Genomic DNA, 20,846 nt, shown 5'->3' on the forward strand with positions numbered 1-20,846 from the left:
ACAAAAAGAAATTCAAGGAAAAAGAGAGAAAATAACTGCACAATAAACACCTGTCGGGGGCTTCACTTCCAAAGCCCTTTTCCATCTACAGAAAAGCCATTCTCTGTATCAAATCCATGCAATAAGTACAATGCTTTATCACTGCTTCTAGGTTCGTTGCTTCAAATATTGCTATTTTAACTCTACTTCTTAAAACCACTATCAGGTTTTAAAAGAATGAGGAACTAAGGCCCGCTCAGCATGCACAGTGAGAAACCACAGGCCTGCAGCGCTGGGCTCTGGCATTTAACACATCACTTGTGTGTCCTGGAGTTCACTAACTTTCTGTATACGGTGCCTGTGATCTACTAACAGCAGCTGCAGGGTGGACAACACGTGGTCTGTCCCATCTCCTTTCTCATGAACTTTGTGCCACATAGATAACGAAAGGGGAATGGGGACAATTTCTGCTGGTTTTACTGCACGTTCCCACTACCTTGTGTCTAAATCATTAGGAAGTAGATCAAAGTGAATGAGCCCCCACTCACAAATTTTGCGCCTGCATAAGGAGAAACATGCCCCTGGGGTCAGCAACGATACTTTTGCACAGGTTGACTGTCTTTGTAAAGCCAGCTCTGTATATGGCATGTGGTCAGCTGTTTGGAAAATCATGCTTTTTATTTATTTTCATTGTGAGCTGTTCTGAGGGCTGGATATTCTCTTTGTCAAGGAAAATATTGGGTTGATTTCTGCACACCCAGTGCAGTGCTGTGTGTGAAAAGGAGTCATGAGAGCAGAAGCAAGGGGAAGCTTTGGTTACTTGGGTTTGGTAAGGCTTTGCTTTTCCTCTTGCAAACTAAATGGTGCAATGTCTCACGCGCTCTAAATTCTACAGCTTTAGCAAGTTCAAATTCAGCATCCCTCCCTTTGAGGAGATCTAGAGTCTCAGTTTCAGCCAAGTACATTGCAGTACACTTTCCATTGCACTGTGGTATACTTTGTAATGTCAATGGCAGATCTGCCAGAAGGAGATCAGAATAACACTGAGATTCATCCCATTTCACCTGTCAGCTCAGAATTTGGCCTTGCTTTTTGTCTACTGCCATTATTAACCACATTGATCCATTTTACTAATGTCTAGAGTGATTCTTGCTGGGATGCAGCAATCTGCAAGGATTTAAAAAAAAAAAAAAAAAAAAAAAGATTTCCTGGCACAAGGCAGTCATGAAGCTGCAAGGGTCAGGTGTGAGAGGATGCTACCAAAAGAGCACAACAGGTGATTCAGATATATTCACAGTATGTCCCAACTGATTTGCTTCAGGAGATCTGTTGACACAGATCTATGCATATCTATGTCATGGAATGGAGCAGAGCAGAGATCCTCAAGGCAGAAGAGGCAGGGACAGTAAGTCTACATGGCACAGCATTGCCCAGGTGTCTGCAGCCAGCCCTGATGTTTCTGCAGGGCTGTCGAGGTGTGTCTGAACAAACCTCTGTGATGTCTCCATGCCTGTCCATGGCCCAGGGGTGCAGCTGTCTGGTTGTACTGGTGTATGAAAGCTGTGCTGTCATTTCATTCTCTCCCCCCAGATTATTTAGGACAAGTATGAATCCAGCAAAAATGGCACCCAGTCCTACTTTCACGGTGGACAATCCCTCCTCACACTCCAAGAGGAAGGTGAAAGAGAAATAGTCCCTTACATAGAGATTAAAAGACCGTCAGCAGTAATGTCAATGGCAAGGTTGAGGAAAAGTCTCAGTAATGGGGTCGCTGTCTTATAGATTCAACATGCAGATCTTTACAAAGCTTCAGATAGCCCTTTTCTCATTTACACTGATGTGTAAATATTTTATTGACTTTTCTCTCACTGCTGAGTAGCTTTAATGGCATTTCCCTCAGTAAAGTCCTGAGCTGCTGTAAATCAAATACTGTTCAAGGCTACTCACCATGGTCATGGGCAAATACAAACAAGTTAAGTTCTGTCAGCCTCTGGGCCAAGTCATCGTAACGGCCGCAGTGTTCCCCAGCGCCGTGAGCGATAAACACGAGGGCCCTAAATGGAGCATTAAGGTATAAATCATTAACTTGGCAATCAGCGCACAAAGGCTTCAGAGCTGCAAGCAACAATGGCACATTCAATTTAGCAACAGCATTTCAGGCATCAGCAAGTACAAGGCAAGCAAATAATGGCTGCGGTGGGTTTTAACATGGGAAAGCAGCTTGCTACCCTGACCTACCATCGACCTGATCTTCACCAGGTTGTAGCAGGACAGTCCACGTGGAGGTCAGCTGCACATGGGACAAACTTACTGATTTGTTTGCCACCGTGGTCTTCTACAGGTTGGAGATGCAGATGTCTAATGCTACTGAACCCTCCTAAAGATGAAATTATAGCTAAACAAGTCTCAAGAAGAGCCCAGAATTCTGGTTGGAGTTTGGGATTTTATCTTTTGACCCCAATTCTGGTAATCTTACCATTGCAGTTTCTACCCCAAAACAGTTGCTTCACTTTGGCAATTAAAGTGACCTTTACACTGTACAACTACAGCCAAGGATCAAGAAAATAACCAGTCTAATAGACATTTATTTTTGAAAGATGCTATACAAATATTTATCTTCAAATATTCCAGTTGTACCAGTGATGCTTTATTTTCACTGGAATGACATCAAATGTAACTAAAGTTGAACGAACCTTCCCAGTGCTTTTAATGGGCAAAGTTTGTGCGGAATTGGACTAAAAATAACAGCAGAAGTAGCAACGTGATTACATAAGTTTTTGTTGAATTTGACAAGTGACTTTCCAAAATCTGGCTTTAGCAACATAAACAGAACTTGTTCGTTTACAAGTACTGCCTGTCACTGGAACATCAGCAACCACTAAACAGTCTGAGGGCTACAGGTTAGACGTTTTCAGTACATTAATAGAGAAACATTAGACGAACTGACAACACAAAGCAATGACAGCAGTTTACAGCTAGTGAATTCCACAACTTTATTTTGATTGAGGTTTTGAATACATTTTTAGACAGTGTATTCACTGCAATAAGCTGCTTTGATCTTTATATATTTAAACTTTAAAAAGATGTGAGTGATGTAGAAACTCCAGCTCTAGCTCTTTGATTAGCACCTGCTTCAAAGTATTTTCTCATGCTAGACAACTTGAAAGCACCCATCGAAACCAAAAGGATTTTTACAGAGCAAACCTGCTAACACCAAAAAAAGCAATGCAATGATGCTCTGGTATCTAACAGTAATTAGCAAGGGTGGGGTTAGGCCGTGTAGCATATTTAACTTCCTGTGCCTTATAAATTTTCTTTAGTGTCACTGAAGGTTTCAAAACAATCAGTGTGGAGCAGTCATTTTGTCCCCTGTCACCCTCCCCTGTCAATAGATTTGTCAAGCTATCAATGGACTTGCCAGGCAGACTGATTTTCAGAGTGCAACACCTGTAGTTATAGAACCAAACGCCAAAGAGATGGAAAGACTGCTCCTTCCACAGTGAAGAATATTAACTTTCTGCTGCAGAGGCATCATAGCTTTATATGTCTCATCTCTCCTAGACACAGGCAGCCCAGCAGAGACTCCAGCCAGTGCTGGGACAGTGAATCACTATTCTATATGTGTCCCTGAAAATTGCAGTCCCCGTCTAAATGCTTCTGCCTCTACCTAGGCATAAAGGTCTGAGATCTCAGCTCTGGTTCTGGGTGACCTGAAGAGACCACACACCACAGACCCCAGGTCTGGGGCTGGCAGATCTGTCAGACATTCAGGAGCACAGCAGCAAAGCATGAAGCAAAGCTGGTCTGATAACCTGCACGCTCTGGGCTCTGCAGTACGACAAGCAATGGCACTGCATGCCCAGGACTCTGATGGAGAAATTAAGGAAATGTGAGAGAAGATTCTTATATACCCATCACTTCGACATCCAACAGAATCAGTCAGGCTGAGTCTCTTTGCTGTGTATCTCCTGCTACCTGGCTCTTGGCAGCTTTTCTCCTCAGGGTTTTATTTAAGCCCTCTGTTACTCTTTACAGGATCTACTTTTTCTTTTTTTCTTTCTTTTTTTTTCTTTTTTTTTTTCTGCTGACTAGGCACAGGGAGTAAGGTGCAGCTTGGCTGAGTTCGTATGGCCCTTCATTTCTCAGAGAAATATGATTTGAATATATGCACTGAAATGCATCAAGTGAATGAAACCTAATGGGAAGCTGGTGAAGAGAACTCTGCCAGGGAATGCTTTCTGCTATTTCATCACCCTGACAGCAAAGCCCTAATTTTGCTCTCATTCACACTGCTGCAGCACCACGACTTTGCCTGACAGCATCCTGCTAAGATGCTCAGCCCCCTCATCTTCTGTGAGAAAAGAAAGAACTCCATTCCTCAAAGCAGCAAGGTGTTCCTGCAACCTCTCCTCTCATTCCAGCATGAAAAATGTCAGGCATTACAGAATTGAGCAAAATACTGAATAAAATTCCCGAGATTGCCTGTGCCTTAAGATCCCTAAGGGGAGAAGCTGTCAAGATGACTTAGGCACTTTTAGAAGTTTTATCCTATGAAAACGTGGTGTCATAAATGTGGAGTGAAATTTCCAAACTGTTATGTCCACACCGACGTAGCTTGTTTTGCTGGTGTGTAATGAAAAGTAGATGTACTGACTAAAACCCAGGTTACTTCTACACAGGTCTCTGGGGCCAGCTTCAGGGTCTCTGTGCACAGGGGTCATGCATTTTACACAGTGACCTGGAAAACTGAAGTTAGTCTGAGCATCATCAGAGCCAGGATTGTAGGATTTAGCTCTTTCCCCTAATCTTCCATTTTCCATTGCAAAACAAGTCTAGATTTGGCAGAGAATACCTGAAGGCAGTATAACAAATACGTGGTGCACATATTTTCACTGGCAAGCTGGCATGGAAATACAGTGAGTGATTAGTTTGACTGACAGCAGTTCTTTACTGTATGTAAACATTTTTGCAGACACCCCTGCTCTTGAATCGCAGTGTGCTCCTTCCTTTTGCAATGGCTGGGAAGAAAGAAACACGAAATATCAGAGATTGCTTTCAGCAGAGGTGTTTCTGCGAGTCGTTTAAAATTAATATAGAAACCCAGCAGGTTTTAAGGTGTGGTGTGGCTTTGTTGTTGTTTGTTTTTTTTTGTGACTGCATTGCCTTTGTAAGTTTTGTTTAAGGAAGGCTTGTGTGTTGGTCTTGTATCAAATTGATCCCAGGGAGAAATTTCTTCACCTGCAGCTCTTGCAATTTCACCAGTGAAATCCTTGCAAACACACGCATCTCAGGTAGAAAACATCGTTCACACTCTGTGATTCTTGTAAAGACTGACCTGTGCCTGAACCCATGAATTCGTCTCTAACCGCAGGCAGGGCCACCTGACACATCTTTGGATGCTCCAGCTGGCTTTGGCTGAGGGAACTGAATTCCTAAATATCTCAAAATGCTGCCAAAACATTGTTTTGAATTCTGCTCATGAAAGCACCTAGTGTGCACCTGATCACACAAGAGCACAATTTCCCCACACTCCACAGGTGTGTCTTCACACAAAGCCGAGGTGTAACCTGGAGCATGAGTAAGCATTCATGTTGCAGTAAGCAACCAGTGGAGTAGCAATTATGGATATTAAACGAAACCAGCTTTATTGACTGTTTGCAAAAGCAACCTTTTTCACAGATCCCTGCCCTTCCCATAGCCTCCTTCTCCTAGCTCAGGAGGAGGAAACCTGCAAGTTTCTGTCTCCTGGTACCGCACAGCTTGGCAAACAGATGTGGTTACTTAGCACAACAAGCAGGCAGGATGATATTTGTCTTTTTTCACCATTCAGTTCAATTACGGGCTGTGTTTATTGATCTTCCATCAGGGGGTAATGGTGTATACCAGAGACCAGCCCCTGCTCCCACATCTCCACTGGGCCAGTCATACACCACTGCTATCAGTCCTCCTGTGCTGCAGCTGCTCCTTGCTGAGCAAGCAGCACCCAGAGGTGCCCTGTGTGCAGGACAGATGCAGACACACTTTGCTGCACCAGGGAGGAAAGTAGAAAGTAGGAGTGGTAGAGCTCAGGCTATGGCACAAAGAAAGGCAGTGTGAGCAGCATCAGAGGAATGCATTGTTTTTCCATCCTGCTTCTCAGAGAGGTCACCAGCTGATCTAAGCTTTAAGCTGCTTTCGATTCTTGTCAATTTATCACAGTTACCACACACCTTCCAATATTTGCCTTCTTGCGTGGGGAGCAGCCCTTGCAGGGCAGGGATTCAGGCATAGGTGCAAGAGCAGAACCAGTTGTAGAGGATCCCACCTTTACTGCTGGGCACGTTGCCACCTCTGCTTAGCCCTGTTGCAACAGTATGAATGTTTATAGATGTAATTCCACAGTCAATTGCAGAAGAAGAATTGAGAGAAAAACAAATGGTGGCACAGAGCTTACACAACTGAGCAAGAGCTCTCTTAAAGCAGGGCTCAATAGAGAAAACAAAACTTAAAGCAAAACTCAGACAGCTGATGTGCTATAGCTTCTGCAGGCCATGAACAAAACTCAGGGCTGGGGTCCTGCTAGGGTGCAAGACACATGCTCTTGCTTATTCTTGGTTGAGACAGGGTCACAAAAATGGTGTGGAAGTCAAACTAGATGTGGAAGGTTGTGAGCAGGATGCTATGATCTTAACATCGTGTCCTCTGGGGACCGAAACATTTCTGTGGGACCCCACGAATGCTCCTTTATTGCCAGAAAATAACCCAGAACACTGAGAATAGACCAAAGAAATGAAGACAAGCTTCCTGTGACTGCATATACAAAAAATTCAATCTTTTCCACCCCATTCCAAAACATCCCTCTTCAGAACAATATTTAAGTACTTTCTTAACCTCAGGAAACTCCCTTCGACTCATGAAAGTCAGTGGGACTTACAACATACAAGATTGAACTTTAAAAAAAGGATTTATAAATGCTGTTCTGAGTTAGGACTGATTTAGTCACATGCGGAAGTGATTTCCTGAACCAGGCCCTCACAACCTAACCTAATACCATGTTATTCTATGTAAGGCAACCATGCATTCATTTGATATTATGTATGTTTTTGCTAGAACCAGATCAACTCTAACAAAGAACATCTGATATTTACAGTTTTGAATACTTGACACCAAATTCCTAAAGTAATTTTTTTTTTTAAATTAACTGATAGGAAAGCTCTGAGTCAGTGAGGCTGCCAGAAAATCACTGGCTTACTGAAAGTGAGCATTAGGTTTGGTTGTCTTGTTCCAACTGATTTATTAGCTCCCTTGTAGCCAGCATCAGCCTGAGTCTTAGAAATACGGCGAACAATGAACACTTATTTATCAAAAACATTTCACTGGTGACATTTTTGGACAAGGGACAGAATAGTTGATCACAAACCTTTTAAAGTTATTAAAAATTTAGTGTTGTTTATGTTGATTTTGCTTCTACAGGATATTGTCAAGAAAATCTATTATAGGTATGCACACTTGTGTTAGCTGGGTTAGTAGTCCTCACTGATTATGAAGATTTATATATATATAAATCCTTTCCTTTTCCGTCCCTATAATAGAATTATGCACTCAGCAGATTGCAATTTTGTCAAGATTTAACCGTAATTCCAATTTTCTACCCTTGGTATTCAGTTAAAGATGACCTCTTTCTTGGAAACTTCCAGCTAATCATTTCCAAGAACATGTAATGAAGAATGAATTTCGTTTGCTGGAAGAGACATGGGTCATCTCTCCTCTGGAGGTCTCTAGAGCCTCTTGCTTTGGGTGTAGACCTGAAGTCTCTGTCATTTCAGTCAGCTTTTGCACCTTTTTTTTTTTTTTTTTTTTTTTTTTTCCCCTGAGGTGATCTGCAGCCCTACGAGACCCTGGCAGAAGTTGGCAGTGGGCAGGGGTTACAAAAAGTTATGTGAGTTTCTCTCACATTGTGCACACTTGTGACCTACGCAGTTAGCCAAATATTCAGGCTGGTGACTCTGGTTAGACAGGAAAATTTATGTTGGAGTCAGGTGTGTCCCTTCTTGCTGTTCTTCTGTCTCCGGGAAACTCGCTGAGTTATGTCCCTCTGAAGGCACAAGAGGCAATGACCTTGCTCCTAATTCCAGCCCATGTTTCAAGGAGGCACGTTTCATTAAGCTCAAGTGCTTTGCTTGCTCTTTTGCTCAACTTTTTAGAGAAACACGTTCTTAGCCTTTGCTCTACTGGCCTACATAGGTCCATAATCTGGGCAGTCACCTCTTTTCAGCTCTCACTGGAGTTTAATGATGTTACCTTACACTAGCGGTTCTACTGCTACTTTTCCCACCTCAAGACAAAATAAAAATAAAAAAGCAAGTCAGAATAGCAATAGTCTGGAGTCAAGCCCACATTGACCTTCTCTAAATACCACAGACATTGTAGCATGACTGGAGTCTCCCTCTTTGGAGATCTTCAAAAGCCATCTGTGATCAGCACAGATACCTCCCCGGGATCTAAATTTGGAGGAACCTTTGCCTCTTCCAGACAGACTGAGGCAAGCAGTAGCTCAAGACTGTAGCAGTTCAGCCTGTGAAACACCTCCAAGTGCCAGAGGCTGTGTTGAAGGACTGTGTGCTGTGGTTGCACTACAACGTTTCTGCTTGATTTTGTAGGGCTTGTGGGGATTTAGGATTCTGCAGATTTCTGTTTGATGTACTTTGACTTAGTCTAGTAGAATCAGTGGCTTCACTCCAGTCCAGATCCTAAACAGACAATATAAAAATAGACCCCTCCAGCAAACTACCTCCTCCCGTTCCCCCATTTACCCAGGCTTGGGAGTTCCCATTCAAGCCTGCCCAGAGGTGCTGCTGTTAGTTTGGGCAGCATCCTACTGCTTAACATCATGGAGACTCAGGGCTCAGTCTTAACATCTGTGCCTGCTTCCGTGAGCAACGCTCTTGCCTTCAGCAGCTGTTCACATGCATGTCTGCAAGCCTGGCTCACAATGCAGTTCAAAATCACAACAATGGGGTTAGGAGGAGATTTGAGAACTGCCATGACCTCCAGGAGAAGTACCATGGCTATTCAACAAAGACCAGAAAGTGTAGATACCATAAATCAAGAGAGAAGAGACAGAACCGGTCAGTACAGACATATTTCAAAACAAAAGGCTCAACAGGATCTAGCCAGAGCCAGCACAAAACAATGTGGAGAAACAGCTTATGCTGATTTATTGTAGCTCCTTGAAAAGCACGCCCCCACCGCAAATAACTCATGAATGGTCTAATATAGGGAAAAGAGATGAAGGAAACTTCAGGAGAGGTAGGAAGGAATTATTTGAACCTTGCAACTGCATAGCTCCAGACAAATCTCAGCAAAGGTAACATTTCTGACCAGCTGCATTCTGTTTCAAGGAAGCTTTGAAGTAGTATTTTAGGGTACACAAGGCTGAGATCAGAGGTGAAGTGTGTGGTGTGTAATTTGAAATTCATAGGCAGGATCTTCCCACCCCTTTTTGAATAAAACCGAAGTGAATGGATCCTGGGTTTATGGGGATTGCCTCAGGGGGACACTCCCCCGCTTTGATATCAGAGATGGGATTGTTCCTGGCAGACCCGCTGCTCTGAGTGTGTGAGACAGGCAAGCACTCTGGTCTGGAGCTGCTCTTTCCTCCTGCTGCTGCCCTTCTACAGAGCGCAGGAATCCTTGAAAGATGAATTAGGCCTTCTATTTCCAAAGAGACAAGTGTAGGCATCGCTCACATGACTGAGGCAGGGATCACTTGAGGTGAGCCCTGGCACAACTGCTGCTGGGCCTGGCTGGGAGAAAGGCTGGGATCAGACAGCCCAGTGCTGTACTTCGCTCTGCTTCAGCCCGTCTGCAGTGCAAAGGGCAGCCCCATGCACGTCCTTGTGCACAGGGGAGATAAAATGGAGGTCATATCTTCCAAGGGGAGCTACAAGGATGAATGCACAAAGTATTCGGTGTCTTGCTCAGAAGACTCTGCAAAGCATTATTCAAAGTGGAGACATCAGCTGCAAAATTCAAGTCAATCTGAAGTCACACCTGGAATATATAGATGACTTTTAAGGTGTGAATGGGGAATATTTCCTGGGTTTGCACTGAGCCTCTACTGATTTGCAAAGGGACAAAAATTAGAGTTTAGCCAGTCTTGTGCAAGTTTCTTGTTGAAATCAAAATGCTTGGTGATATGAACCCTTGGAAAAAGAAAGGCTTGTGTAATTAAGCAGACTGTCCTTCTAAAGCACAAGAGCTGCAATTAAAGGCCAGAAGATTCCTACTGTGCACTTGCTACTGCTTAAACTCAGCTCCACTCACCACTTGAGCACTAAACTTGTTCACTGAACAAAAAGGTTTTTCTGTATAAAGGTATGACTGGCTCAGAGTAGCTGTGTAGAAACTGTTCTTTGTTACTGAGCTCACTTAGAGTTGGGGCATATCCAAAGCACTGTTCCAACAGTTCCAGTGGCAGTGAAAGTCGCTCCTTACTGATGCTCTGAGCTTGTAGCTTGACACATCCAACTCAACCTGGAAAGACAAAGCAGGCTTTCTAGAAGGGAAGGTGTGCTTAATTAAGGCATCAGTTCAGGCCATGCAGGAATATTCTTGATGTTACAACCAAGCCCCATTTTGACAATTTAATCTCACTTTCTTACGTGAGCACAGGAGATAGGGTTAGATTGCAGTATTCCTGTATCAAGGTGAGGGCTTCTGGTTGAGCCAGGAGTTGGACATCATTTGTGGTCTGAACCTGGGCTCATGTGAGCAAGGGGCTCTTCATTGCCAGTCTCCCCACAGAATCAGTGGCTCTTAAAAATGGGATCATCCATGTCTAAGACTCTAGCGGTAGCTCTAATCATCTCTCGTCTCAAACTGTTATTTCAGGGAGTGGATGGAGCAGAAAACTCATGACAAATAACAATGAAACAGTTATTAGAGGAAGGATTCAGGTCATTACACTGGCACCTGTACAGGGAAGAAACAGAAAAGTGTACACTTGGCACAAGAGGATCAGAGTGTTTCCAAGCCACTTCTTGTAACAAAAACTGCACACCCAAAGTACTTTGATTGGGCATTTTGGGCTTACTTGGGTAAATCTTCCACTAGCTTTGAAGAGATCTGTGAATAAGTAGCGAGCGAGAAAGGTGATGAGTCTGTAGCTGTCCTGTGACCCTGAGACAGCGTGCTATTATTACTTTCTAATAAAGCCCTGACTGTACAAATCCCACATGTGGCCATGGTCTAAAGCAAAACGTAAAACTTCAGTTCCCTGAAATGCTTAGACCTGATAGCATGGCTTGTACCAGGCAATACCACCATAATGTGCTCAGGAGCTCTTGATTACTTCCTGCACACTTACAAAATTCCAGTTTGGATGTCAGAGATAACATGAGTCTCCAAATAACCAGCTGTTTTCTGTGTGATTTTCCAAAAGTCAGCGTGGAATTAGCCCATAAACTCAGAGACAGAAACTCAAGGATTGATTTCTTAATCAGAAAGCGGTTACATATATTTTAGCATACTTTGAGATTAAGCACATTAATTTCCAATGAATAATCCTCTCTCGGCACATCCCAGAGCTGCACTCCAGCCCTGCCAAGCTATGAGAAGAACCTTTGCAGAGAGAGGTTTTACAGGCTCTGTCAAAATCAATATCAGGAACTATTCCTCTGGGAAATTAGCAATGTCACAGGCAAAGCGTTTGCCAAGGCTTTGAGCATGTTCCAATTAATTTAGTATTCCACATTTGCCGTAGACCTGAGGTATGAAAGAAAGTTGAAAGTAAACAGCTAAACGTGACACACAGTAATCCTGCTAAGGCAGCGATTGCTGGAACATGTGCTTTAAAAGCTGAAACATTTATTCATGCCTCGAACCAATGTAAATTTGAAACACAGCTGAGGTGCAATGGTTTACCTACGGATGATTTACAAGCTAACAAACGGAAAGAAACTTCTGCCTACAGTTGCCAAATCCAGGTCTGTGTTATTTCTTGGTCATACAGAGCTAACATGTTTGTCCAAAGAATTTAGTTATGTTAGGTTTGTTTTCTGAAGTGCTCTTTTGTTTCCAGCTCCCAGGCAGTGTCCCTATGGCAGGGAGGGCTGCCACACCGATGTAGATAAGGAACTGCTTGCCACCAGATCTAAATATTGTCTTGCTGATTTGCTCTCAAAAAGTAGCCAGATGTAATAGCTTTAAACTCCAGAAGTTGAAGGAGGACCTGGACAACTTGGGGTGCAACTGCTGAAATAAGGATGACTGATAACACTGAAATGAAGAGGTATTTAGTCAGATATATCCTTGGCTGCAATCGCTTTAGGTAGAGGCAAAGAAAGCTAAAGGCATGTGGGATGCCTTTTCTGCAGAAAAGCTTAAAATAGAAAAGGAAATCAATACTCATTTACAGTATCTGGCAGTCACTGAACCAAAACATACATGTACACCTACAGCAAAGCAGAAATAACAACATTTATTTAAACCACAAGCTGTTATTCTGCTGTGGGAACGCTCTGTTTTCTGTGGATGGCTTCACCAGAAACAGAAAAGTACCACGTATTTGGGACCATTTCTTGAAAGCCTCAACAATACCAAGACCAAACACTGTTAACACCAGAATTATTAACCCAACACTGCTAGTCTGGCTCCATCTCCTCTGGATTGCTGGCAAAGGAAGAAACAGAGGTGATGGGGGAGAGAACAGCAGGGAAAGTGCTCTGTCTTCTCCCCTGAGCTTCCCTTCTGCCAACTTCCAAGCCACCATTTGTGGGATCACAAGGCGTGCATCTGCTCCAGTCTGCAGTGGGACCAGGCAGAGCTTTATCAGCTGCATCACCACAGGCGTGAGAGACATGGGGTCTCAGATGAGGGTCAAGCTTTTGCATGTGGGGTCATGGCAAGGTAGGGAGACCTCAGCTCTGTTCAGTTGGGTTCTCCAACTTCCCGTGTGGCTGGGGAGGGCAGGAAAATAAGGGGCATGTGTGAAAACCTTTGGGGTTTAGCAAAACTCAAACAAGACCTGATGTTACGTTTAGGTGTGCTGAGTGATGGGATCACCTCTCCTAAAGCATCAGGAAAATGCACAGACCAAGAAGCAAAGCTTTGAAGGTCAGAACCCTTACAAAAGAGAAATGGATACTAATGCCTAGGAGTGATGCAATGTTTCTACAGGCTGAGGAAAACTAGGGGCTTTAGGGGAAGGAGTAGTGTTTAGCAAATTAACATTCTCCAAACACAGAAAGTGAAATTGAATATAAACAAAGTGAATCTGCTGATTGATTTTTTTTTTCCATCCCTCAGCTCAGAGAAATGTGACCAGTAAATAAACAGCATAAATAATAACAACAGCTGGCTTTTGTACAACACTCCTCATTCATAAAACCCAGAATTCTTTACAAAGGGTGCAGCTATGCCTGTTGTAGAGCCACGTAACGCAGTGTTGAACGGGACCCTCCAGAGGTCCTCTCGCCTGCAACCCTGCCCCAAGCAAGGGCCGACCCTTCCTACCAAGTGCCACGTAAACCGAGCACAAGAGGTGAAAAGCCTTGCTCACAGCAACACAGCATGCCAGAGCAGGGATGGGCACACTGTGTGTCAAAACCTGACCCTACAGCAGTCAGTGGGAACTCAGCAGCAGAGCCAGGGTGTTCCCATGCTTTCCCTGACCCCCAGTCCTGTGCTACACGCCCAACAACATGGTGAACCTGGAAGGAGATTGACAATTTTAAAAAAGCTTTCTGTCCTAATGAACCTGTGGGCAGCTAATCATGTCAGAAAGATGATCTGTACATTTTCAGGACAGCCTGGTTTTAGATGTTTGGTGCTCCTCGCTAAAACCATTTGGAGAGGGCCAGATGATGACTGAAGGCTGACCCTTGACTATCCTTTTAATAAAATGAGATTATGAATGCTGCTCGTGCTGCTCAGAACACAGTTTTTATTACTCCAAGTATTGTAGACTAGCTCTCACACAAAACTAAAAAAAAAAAAGAAGAAAAAGCTTAACCATTAAGTCAGCTAGATGTTATCACCAACGCAATTTAATTACTTACTGCTTCCTCATCACTCCTCGCTCCTTTAGCCCAGCAAATTAAGCTACTGCAGATTTCTGGATTTTGACAAGTGAATTTGAAACCTCGCTGAGATTGTTTTGAATAAGAAAAGTAAAAAACATGTTGAAGAATAATAAAAATAAACCCATCTTTCTGGCTGGTGAACTAGCTAACCTGCTGTCACTTAGAGAAAATTTAACCAACTTTCTGCTCTATAAAGGGCCAAAGGTTTAATTTTTTTTTCCCTCACTCTGCAGTCTTCAAGCTTGAACAAGGAAGAGACAAAAAATACAGAGCAAACTCTTTTTAGCATAGGACACATATGTGGCTGAAAAAGCTCAGTAATCTTTCTTGTTTATTAACTCTATAGTAGTTTGTGCATTTTCTCCTTGCCTATCTATACACAGTATTGCAGCAAATGATCACTAACTTATTACCAGTGAATGGCTGGCTCTAGACCAGTTGTCAATACTTTGTTCCTTTTTTTTTTTTTTTCTCTCACTTGTCTCACTTGTCTTTTTTTTTAGTGGATTGCTGCTGAGGCAATTTAGTCGTAGCTGAAAAGCCGAGAACAACTAATGCATCACTTAGTAGACTTTTTAAATCTCTCTTCAAACATCAATCACTCTTCAACCACCAAACCTCAATGAATAATCTACTCTCTCTAGCACCAATCTGTCACCTTGCTTACATCATTAACCTGTATGACTATACCCAATTTTAGATGAGGAAACAAAAGCACAGAGAAATTAAGAGTCCAATTATTTAAATTTATGGTCATTGTGCCATTGGCAATTGAGAGTCTTGACTGTGTTTTTTGCCTGTTCTCTGCTCCTCGTTGACTTCTGTATTCTGTTTTCTGATACTAAATTTTCTAGGTCCAGCAATCTGCCTTTGCCATCACTTTCAGATTCAGAGCCTCGCTCCCATCATCAAGTGAGGGTATGCCACACAGAAATGAAGACAGATCCTGACTGGAGAGCAAATGCCTATTATACAGAAGGGGAGTCTCTGTCATTCCAGTGTAAGTACTCTTGAAGTATGGTTTTACTCGAGGTATTAATATCATCAGAAAATTTAGCCTGGTGCTGGTAATTTCCTCCCTGTAGGTTAATAAACCGTACAGATAGAGTGTCACAGCATTGGTGCTGGCAGAGTAGGGGCAGGGATGTATGGGTATAGTCAAGGGTGTGACTCTGGGTTGTGATGAGGCAAGGGATCAGCCTAAACATAACTTAAGGAATCTATGAGTAGGATGGAACAGTGTTTCTTTGGATACTTTAGGGTAAGGAGAATCAGCCATTTGCTGTCAGAGTTTTGTCACATCTTTTGGATAAGCAACAATGGAAGGTTGTTAAACACTAATGGCTCCATTCAAGTGAAAGCACATTAGGACAATGGGATGCCTGGACCTAGGAAGGCAACTCAGCCAAATGTGTCTGCAGGGACAGCTCTTAGAACAATGCAATTTCCCTAGAAGAACAAAAAGATCAGATGCTGGCTCTGAAAATCACAAAGGCACCGCAGCTTGAAGGGAACTTCCAAGGAGACACAGCCAAGTCCTCTGCAACTGGCATCCAGAAAAATACCCTCTTCTAGCCAATACAACTCTACCAGCCAACTCTTGTAGATGTGTTTGTGATGATCTAGAAAAGCTGCTTTGTGTTCCCAAGGGATGTTCAAGAGTACTGAAGAAATTGAGACAAGGAACTGTGTGCAACTGCCTGTATTACTTTATCTAAACCTATATATTTCGTGGGCTCTTGCATCTGGAAGCCTGATACAGTTGATGAGTTTGTCGAGTTCTTAGGTCAGAGGTTGGACTCGATGATCTTGAGGTCTCTTCCAACCTAGAAATTCTGTGATTCTGTGATTCTGTAACTATGGCACCACCCTTCAAACTTAACTGGCTTAAAGTGCTCCCAGTTTGATGCCATGAAGGAAATTTATGCAACAGAGGCTAAGCAGAGAGCCAGTGCAGGGCCTGGCCTGCTCGGGCTAGAGACCTGGAGGGACAGGTAGGGCATCTATTGGGTCATAGTACAAAGCCAGTACTGGTCACCACACTCGTAATCCAATTTAAATGAATTTAATTACTTGCACCAGAGGAGCAACATTTGCTCAGACTTCAGTGCCTGGCAGAATAATGAGCAGAAAGTTAGGTTCTCAGCACAATCTCAAGATCATTTTTCTTCTTTTCCTCTACCTCTACATCTGACATTGGATGTGTTGGATAGCACAGTTTCTAAGGATTCATCAGGTTAGTGGCAGAGAGAACCAAAATTGTTGTGTCAGGACCAGGATGACATTTTAATGAAATTTTAGAGATTCACCACAAGGAACTCCTAAAGTCACCTTGTTCCCACACACCAGCATGCAAGTAGTTGCACTGTACTGCAGGAAGTTGCACATTTGTGCTTAGAAACTGATCCTAACAGTGCAATGACTAAAAGTCATTTTAATAACAGTGGTTTAATAACCACTGTTATTCTCTTTGTTATTTGCCTTTTTCCTTGGATTCCATGGAAAAAAACAAAAGCAGATTTGCTTCTGTCAGATATTCCTGTAGGGACTGAAAAAAACCTGTCCTATTAAGAAAAGCTGCTGGAAGCACCCACAGCAAGAACCAGAGCTGCTCTCCTACCTGTCAAAGCGTCCCTCTTAGGCGAAGCTGGTTTATTAATTTGCCCACCCCCTGGAAATGGACAAGAAATCATGAAAGCTTGCCCCCATTCACAGTGAATAAGACAGTCATATAGAGCAAAGAGAACACAAGAATTTAAGGAACACATAGAGCTGATGAATTGGAAAAGGGAGGCTTTAGAAACTCAGGCGATTGCGATATAGCACAAAAAGCCTGGAATGTTGGTTCGACAATGATAATCGTTAAGCAAAAAGCTCTTATTTCCCCTGAGCACTGTGTATGATGTGATCAGACACACAGAGAGCTCGATTCATCCTACGATAGATGATGCTGACATCAGTCACTTTGCACCACACAAATTTGGCCCTTATGCATTAGTTTGAAGTTGACCTCATTAGCAGAAACAAAAGTGTTCTTCCAGAGTGGCACTGAATTAGAAATTCCCGCAAGTATTTCTAGAGACTAGCACAGTATAATTAGAGACATTACAATTAGTGACTCCGTTTCCTTTGCTTTGACTTCACTTCAGTTTATTTATTTCTTTAGTCATTTTGGAAGGGTCTGAAAGTCAAATTCAGCCTTGTCATCTGCTCATGCTGGGAGCAGTGCTGTTCTTCTGGAAATGCCATGGAAATGCTGATAACGAGGTGCCAAAATCAGCAAGCAATATTCCCAATTTAAGGGCCAGTTCAGATATAAAGGCAGTTTGTATTTCTGCACCACAGGCACTTCTGCAAAGTCCTTCGGGAAGAGAGAAATATATTTTCTCCTTATTGGCTTGCTCTTTTATTGCTAGCAAGTCGAAAGAATGACAGGCATTTCTGAGAGGAAAAAAAAAAAAGCAGATAAAAAAGAGGGTGGTTTTTGTTTGTTTCATTTTGTGTTTTTAATCACACTTTGCATGTTTAGAACTGAGAGAACTCCAACAAATACAGTGTTTACTCCGACAGTTGCACTCTGTCCACCTAAACCATGGTCACAATGTCTAAGGTTGAGCCACAGCATTTCACTGTACATTAACAATCAGCCAGGAAAACATATGTGGCCCACACATGTGTCTCGGCTTCAGGCAGCCTCCTCGGGCAGTGTACTTCAATTGCCAGCAATCATCTAAGTGCACCCGGAGACCCCTACGTGGGGAGGCACACAAGCATCGCGCTAACTAGCCAGATAATGATTTCTGTTTGACTGATGAGGAAGCTCAGATACGAGGATGTCTGGATATTGAGGATATCTTCTAACTGTAAGCACCTCAAGCATCGAGCATCCAACCTAGAGCAACTGGTTTGTGCTTATTTATAGGGCGAGCGCTGAGCATCGCTGTCTCTGCGTGAAGTCAACGGTGGCTGCAGGCTATCAGCACCTTTCAGAAACTAAGCTGGGTCAACAAATCTCACAGGGTTTATTTGAGGTCACACAGAGGGGCTGAAAGTGCCCCAGCACAAACTGTTTATACTTATCTAGGCAGCAATTCAGCTGAAGCATCCAGACAAGGCTACGAGGATACAGAGCAGAGAGGAAAAGATGGTCATCTCTGACCTTCTCCAAGCCCTTCTGGGGCCTCAAAGGAAATATCTTGACTTCTCCTGACTTTCCTTCCCCTTCCTCATCCCACCTCTATTCTTAGCAGCTTTGTCTGAGAGCTGGGAACAGAGCGCGGTTCTTAATTCCTCACCTCCTCTTACCTCATGTTTTGACTCAGATGGCTCAGGGTGGTGGCAGGGGTTTTAACCTTGCATGGAGCTGTTGTTTTTGTTTACACAAAAACGTGTTTCCATTAAGTAGGATTTCCTCAGCTACCGGGACACGCCACAGGCATGAGATCAGCCTGTTTTGGTACCACCGATTTAGTTCCTCCAAACAGCATTACACGGTCCTGAAAACTTTCTGCCTCCCCAGACCCTAAGCTCTGCCTCACCAGTGAGCACCAGTTACCTGCTGTCATGCTCCACAAACCCTGCTCTTGGCACAACTGAAGAAAACTACACCAGAACATAACCACGTATTCCTCCCGGCTGCATTCAGCATGACCACTTAATTACATTTTCGGCTGAAACTGGCCCAACAAGAAGGGTAGCTTGCAGGGCTGCTGGCCAGGAAAGCTGCACCTGCATTGCTGCCAGCAAGCAGTACAAGACACCCTGTCCGTGGCTCTCCTCTTGGGAGTGACTTCCCACCCCAAAAAGAAGCAAAAACACTGTCGCTCCCCTTCCTTAGTCCCATTAATATCTACTCTATCTACCCCATCTAATCACTGTGACATCTGAGTGCCTTTGTGTGTCAGCTTCCTGCGAAGTAATCACCTAAATCCCCCTCTGAAACAAAGCAGACCCTGCTGAGGAACTCACAATAGGTGCCTTTCACACACACCACAACCTTGGCCTCGGTGGCACTTACAACAAAGCATCCATATGTGCACCAGCACGGGCTGATCAGTCGGATCAACACCACGCAGGATCAGAGCCTGGATATTTGTGCCCGCGAAGCAAAAGAGCCTTACAAAATTTCCCATCTTCCTGACAAACCTTTTTTTTTTTTTTCTTTTTTCCTTTAAAGCACATTAGTCCGGCACAGCCTTTATCCACCTTTGTGTGCCCGTTTGAGGAGATAAAAGAGAAGCACCAGCTCTGAAGGGCAATGTCTGCTGGCTGGCCCCACTCTCAGAGAGCATCTAGCCATTGTTTGCTCTTCAACCCCAGGCTAGTGCTACTTTTTAATTTTTCCTTTGGCAGATATCCCGTTTTTTTTTTCTCCCCGGGGGGTGGATCAAGGATGGTAAGTTCTGTTCTAATTGAAGCCAAGTCAATGATAACCTTTGGGCATCTGCAGTGAAAAGGTATTTCTGCAGCCCTGGCTGGGACTAGATGCATAATGGATCAATGCAAGATCCCACCGTTTGACTGCTATAGCATCATTCATTAGTGTTAAGATTTCAACCCGAATCAACAATTGAGTTAGAAGATTGAAAGAATTACCTTCAGTATTTGAAATAGAATAATTGTAACAGGCCAGTAAAAGTCCCCTGAGGTGTCTCTCTCTCCCTCTACATATATATAGATCATTTTTGCTGAACATTTAAAATTAGATGAAAGTTGCCAAGCTTCTACATATGAAGCAGAAAAAAGCTGAGCTGCTTCTCAAAAGTGAGAGGGAAAAAATGTATTTTTGGTTTGCCTATCAAAGCACTTTGGGAGCATTCTTGACTGTAGAATCCAGGCACTAACTTGCTGCTCAGTCACTTCCAATCTCTCTCGTACATAACAATGCCAAAAGAGCTAATAATAAACAGCACGCCTCCTCCTTAAACACAAACACGCAAACACACACAGACACACACACATACATGCACTTAGGAACCACTTGTAAATGAGCAACACTGATCCCATCTACTTTTGTTGTTACAAAACTAGGGCAGGCTCTCTCAATTAACTGCTTGGTGCACAGAGCCCTAAAAAAATTAACTACCCAGAGGACTTAGACACCAAGTTTTAACTCTCAGTTCTTTATCAGCCTTTCATTTCTTGATCAAAGACCCCTCCACTCACTACTAATTTGCTAAGAAATTAAACATGAAAAGAGAAAGCAATTCCACTACTGGGTGAAGAACATTGTGGGCAGTTAATGATTAATTAGCATTACAATATGAGACAGCCTGATTTCACAGTAGAAGCTTGTTTTGATAGCTTTTTTTTTTTTTTTTTTTTTTTCTTTAGTAGAGGAAATCTTCAGGCTGGTGCAAAGGATATGTAAAACACCAGTGCCAAAAACTTTCCTCTCTGTTTCTGAAAGGCAGTGATTAGAGGTTACTATAAAATGCATTGTGGACCTGATGATCTTAAGCCAAGTCCCATGTCCTAGAGCCCAAGAAGTGCAACAGAGCTACAGGGGGGTGGCTGCACAGTGCTGCTCCCTGGGGACAAGGTGGCAGTGTACACTGCTTAGGTGCTCGCCACCACCCATCTGTAAGCCACTCGTGTTGCCCCTTTGGTTGGCAGGCACAAGTTGTCTGACTTACTGGGTGGTCAAGGAAAAGGTGGGACTCCTGAACTGCTTGAACCACTTTTCCTGCAACTGTTTATTAGTTGTTCAAACTTAAATTTAAAAAGATCAACATAGCTTTTCCTGTTGGCCTGAACTAAAAGAAAACAATAAAACAACATCCAGACTTTTATAAAGTAGCTACC

General features: G+C 43.2%; 1 protein-coding gene and 1 long non-coding RNA gene across 3 annotated transcripts in view; one reads left to right on the forward strand and one right to left on the reverse strand.

Annotated features, from left to right (window-relative positions):
• LOC110351371 (uncharacterized) overlaps window positions 1-20,031 on the forward strand; it is a 54,604-nt gene extending 34,573 nt beyond the window's left edge. The window contains exon 4 of the long non-coding RNA XR_011812475.1: window positions 14,897-20,031. This is a non-coding gene — a long non-coding RNA (uncharacterized lncRNA). The remainder of the gene's footprint in view (window positions 1-14,896) is intronic.
• Window positions 1-20,846, reverse strand: part of MGLL (monoglyceride lipase) — a 100,161-nt gene that overhangs the window by 40,622 nt on the left and 38,693 nt on the right. For both annotated transcript variants that reach the window (XM_013092331.5, XM_005011854.5), the window contains exon 3: window positions 1,927-2,033. In XM_013092331.5, the coding sequence (XP_012947785.1) occupies window positions 1,927-2,033 (107 nt within the window). The remainder of the gene's footprint in view (window positions 1-1,926; window positions 2,034-20,846) is intronic.

This window comes from Anas platyrhynchos, chromosome 13, assembly GCF_047663525.1.
Source record: "Anas platyrhynchos isolate ZD024472 breed Pekin duck chromosome 13, IASCAAS_PekinDuck_T2T, whole genome shotgun sequence".
Taxonomy (NCBI): Eukaryota; Metazoa; Chordata; class Aves; order Anseriformes; family Anatidae; genus Anas; species Anas platyrhynchos.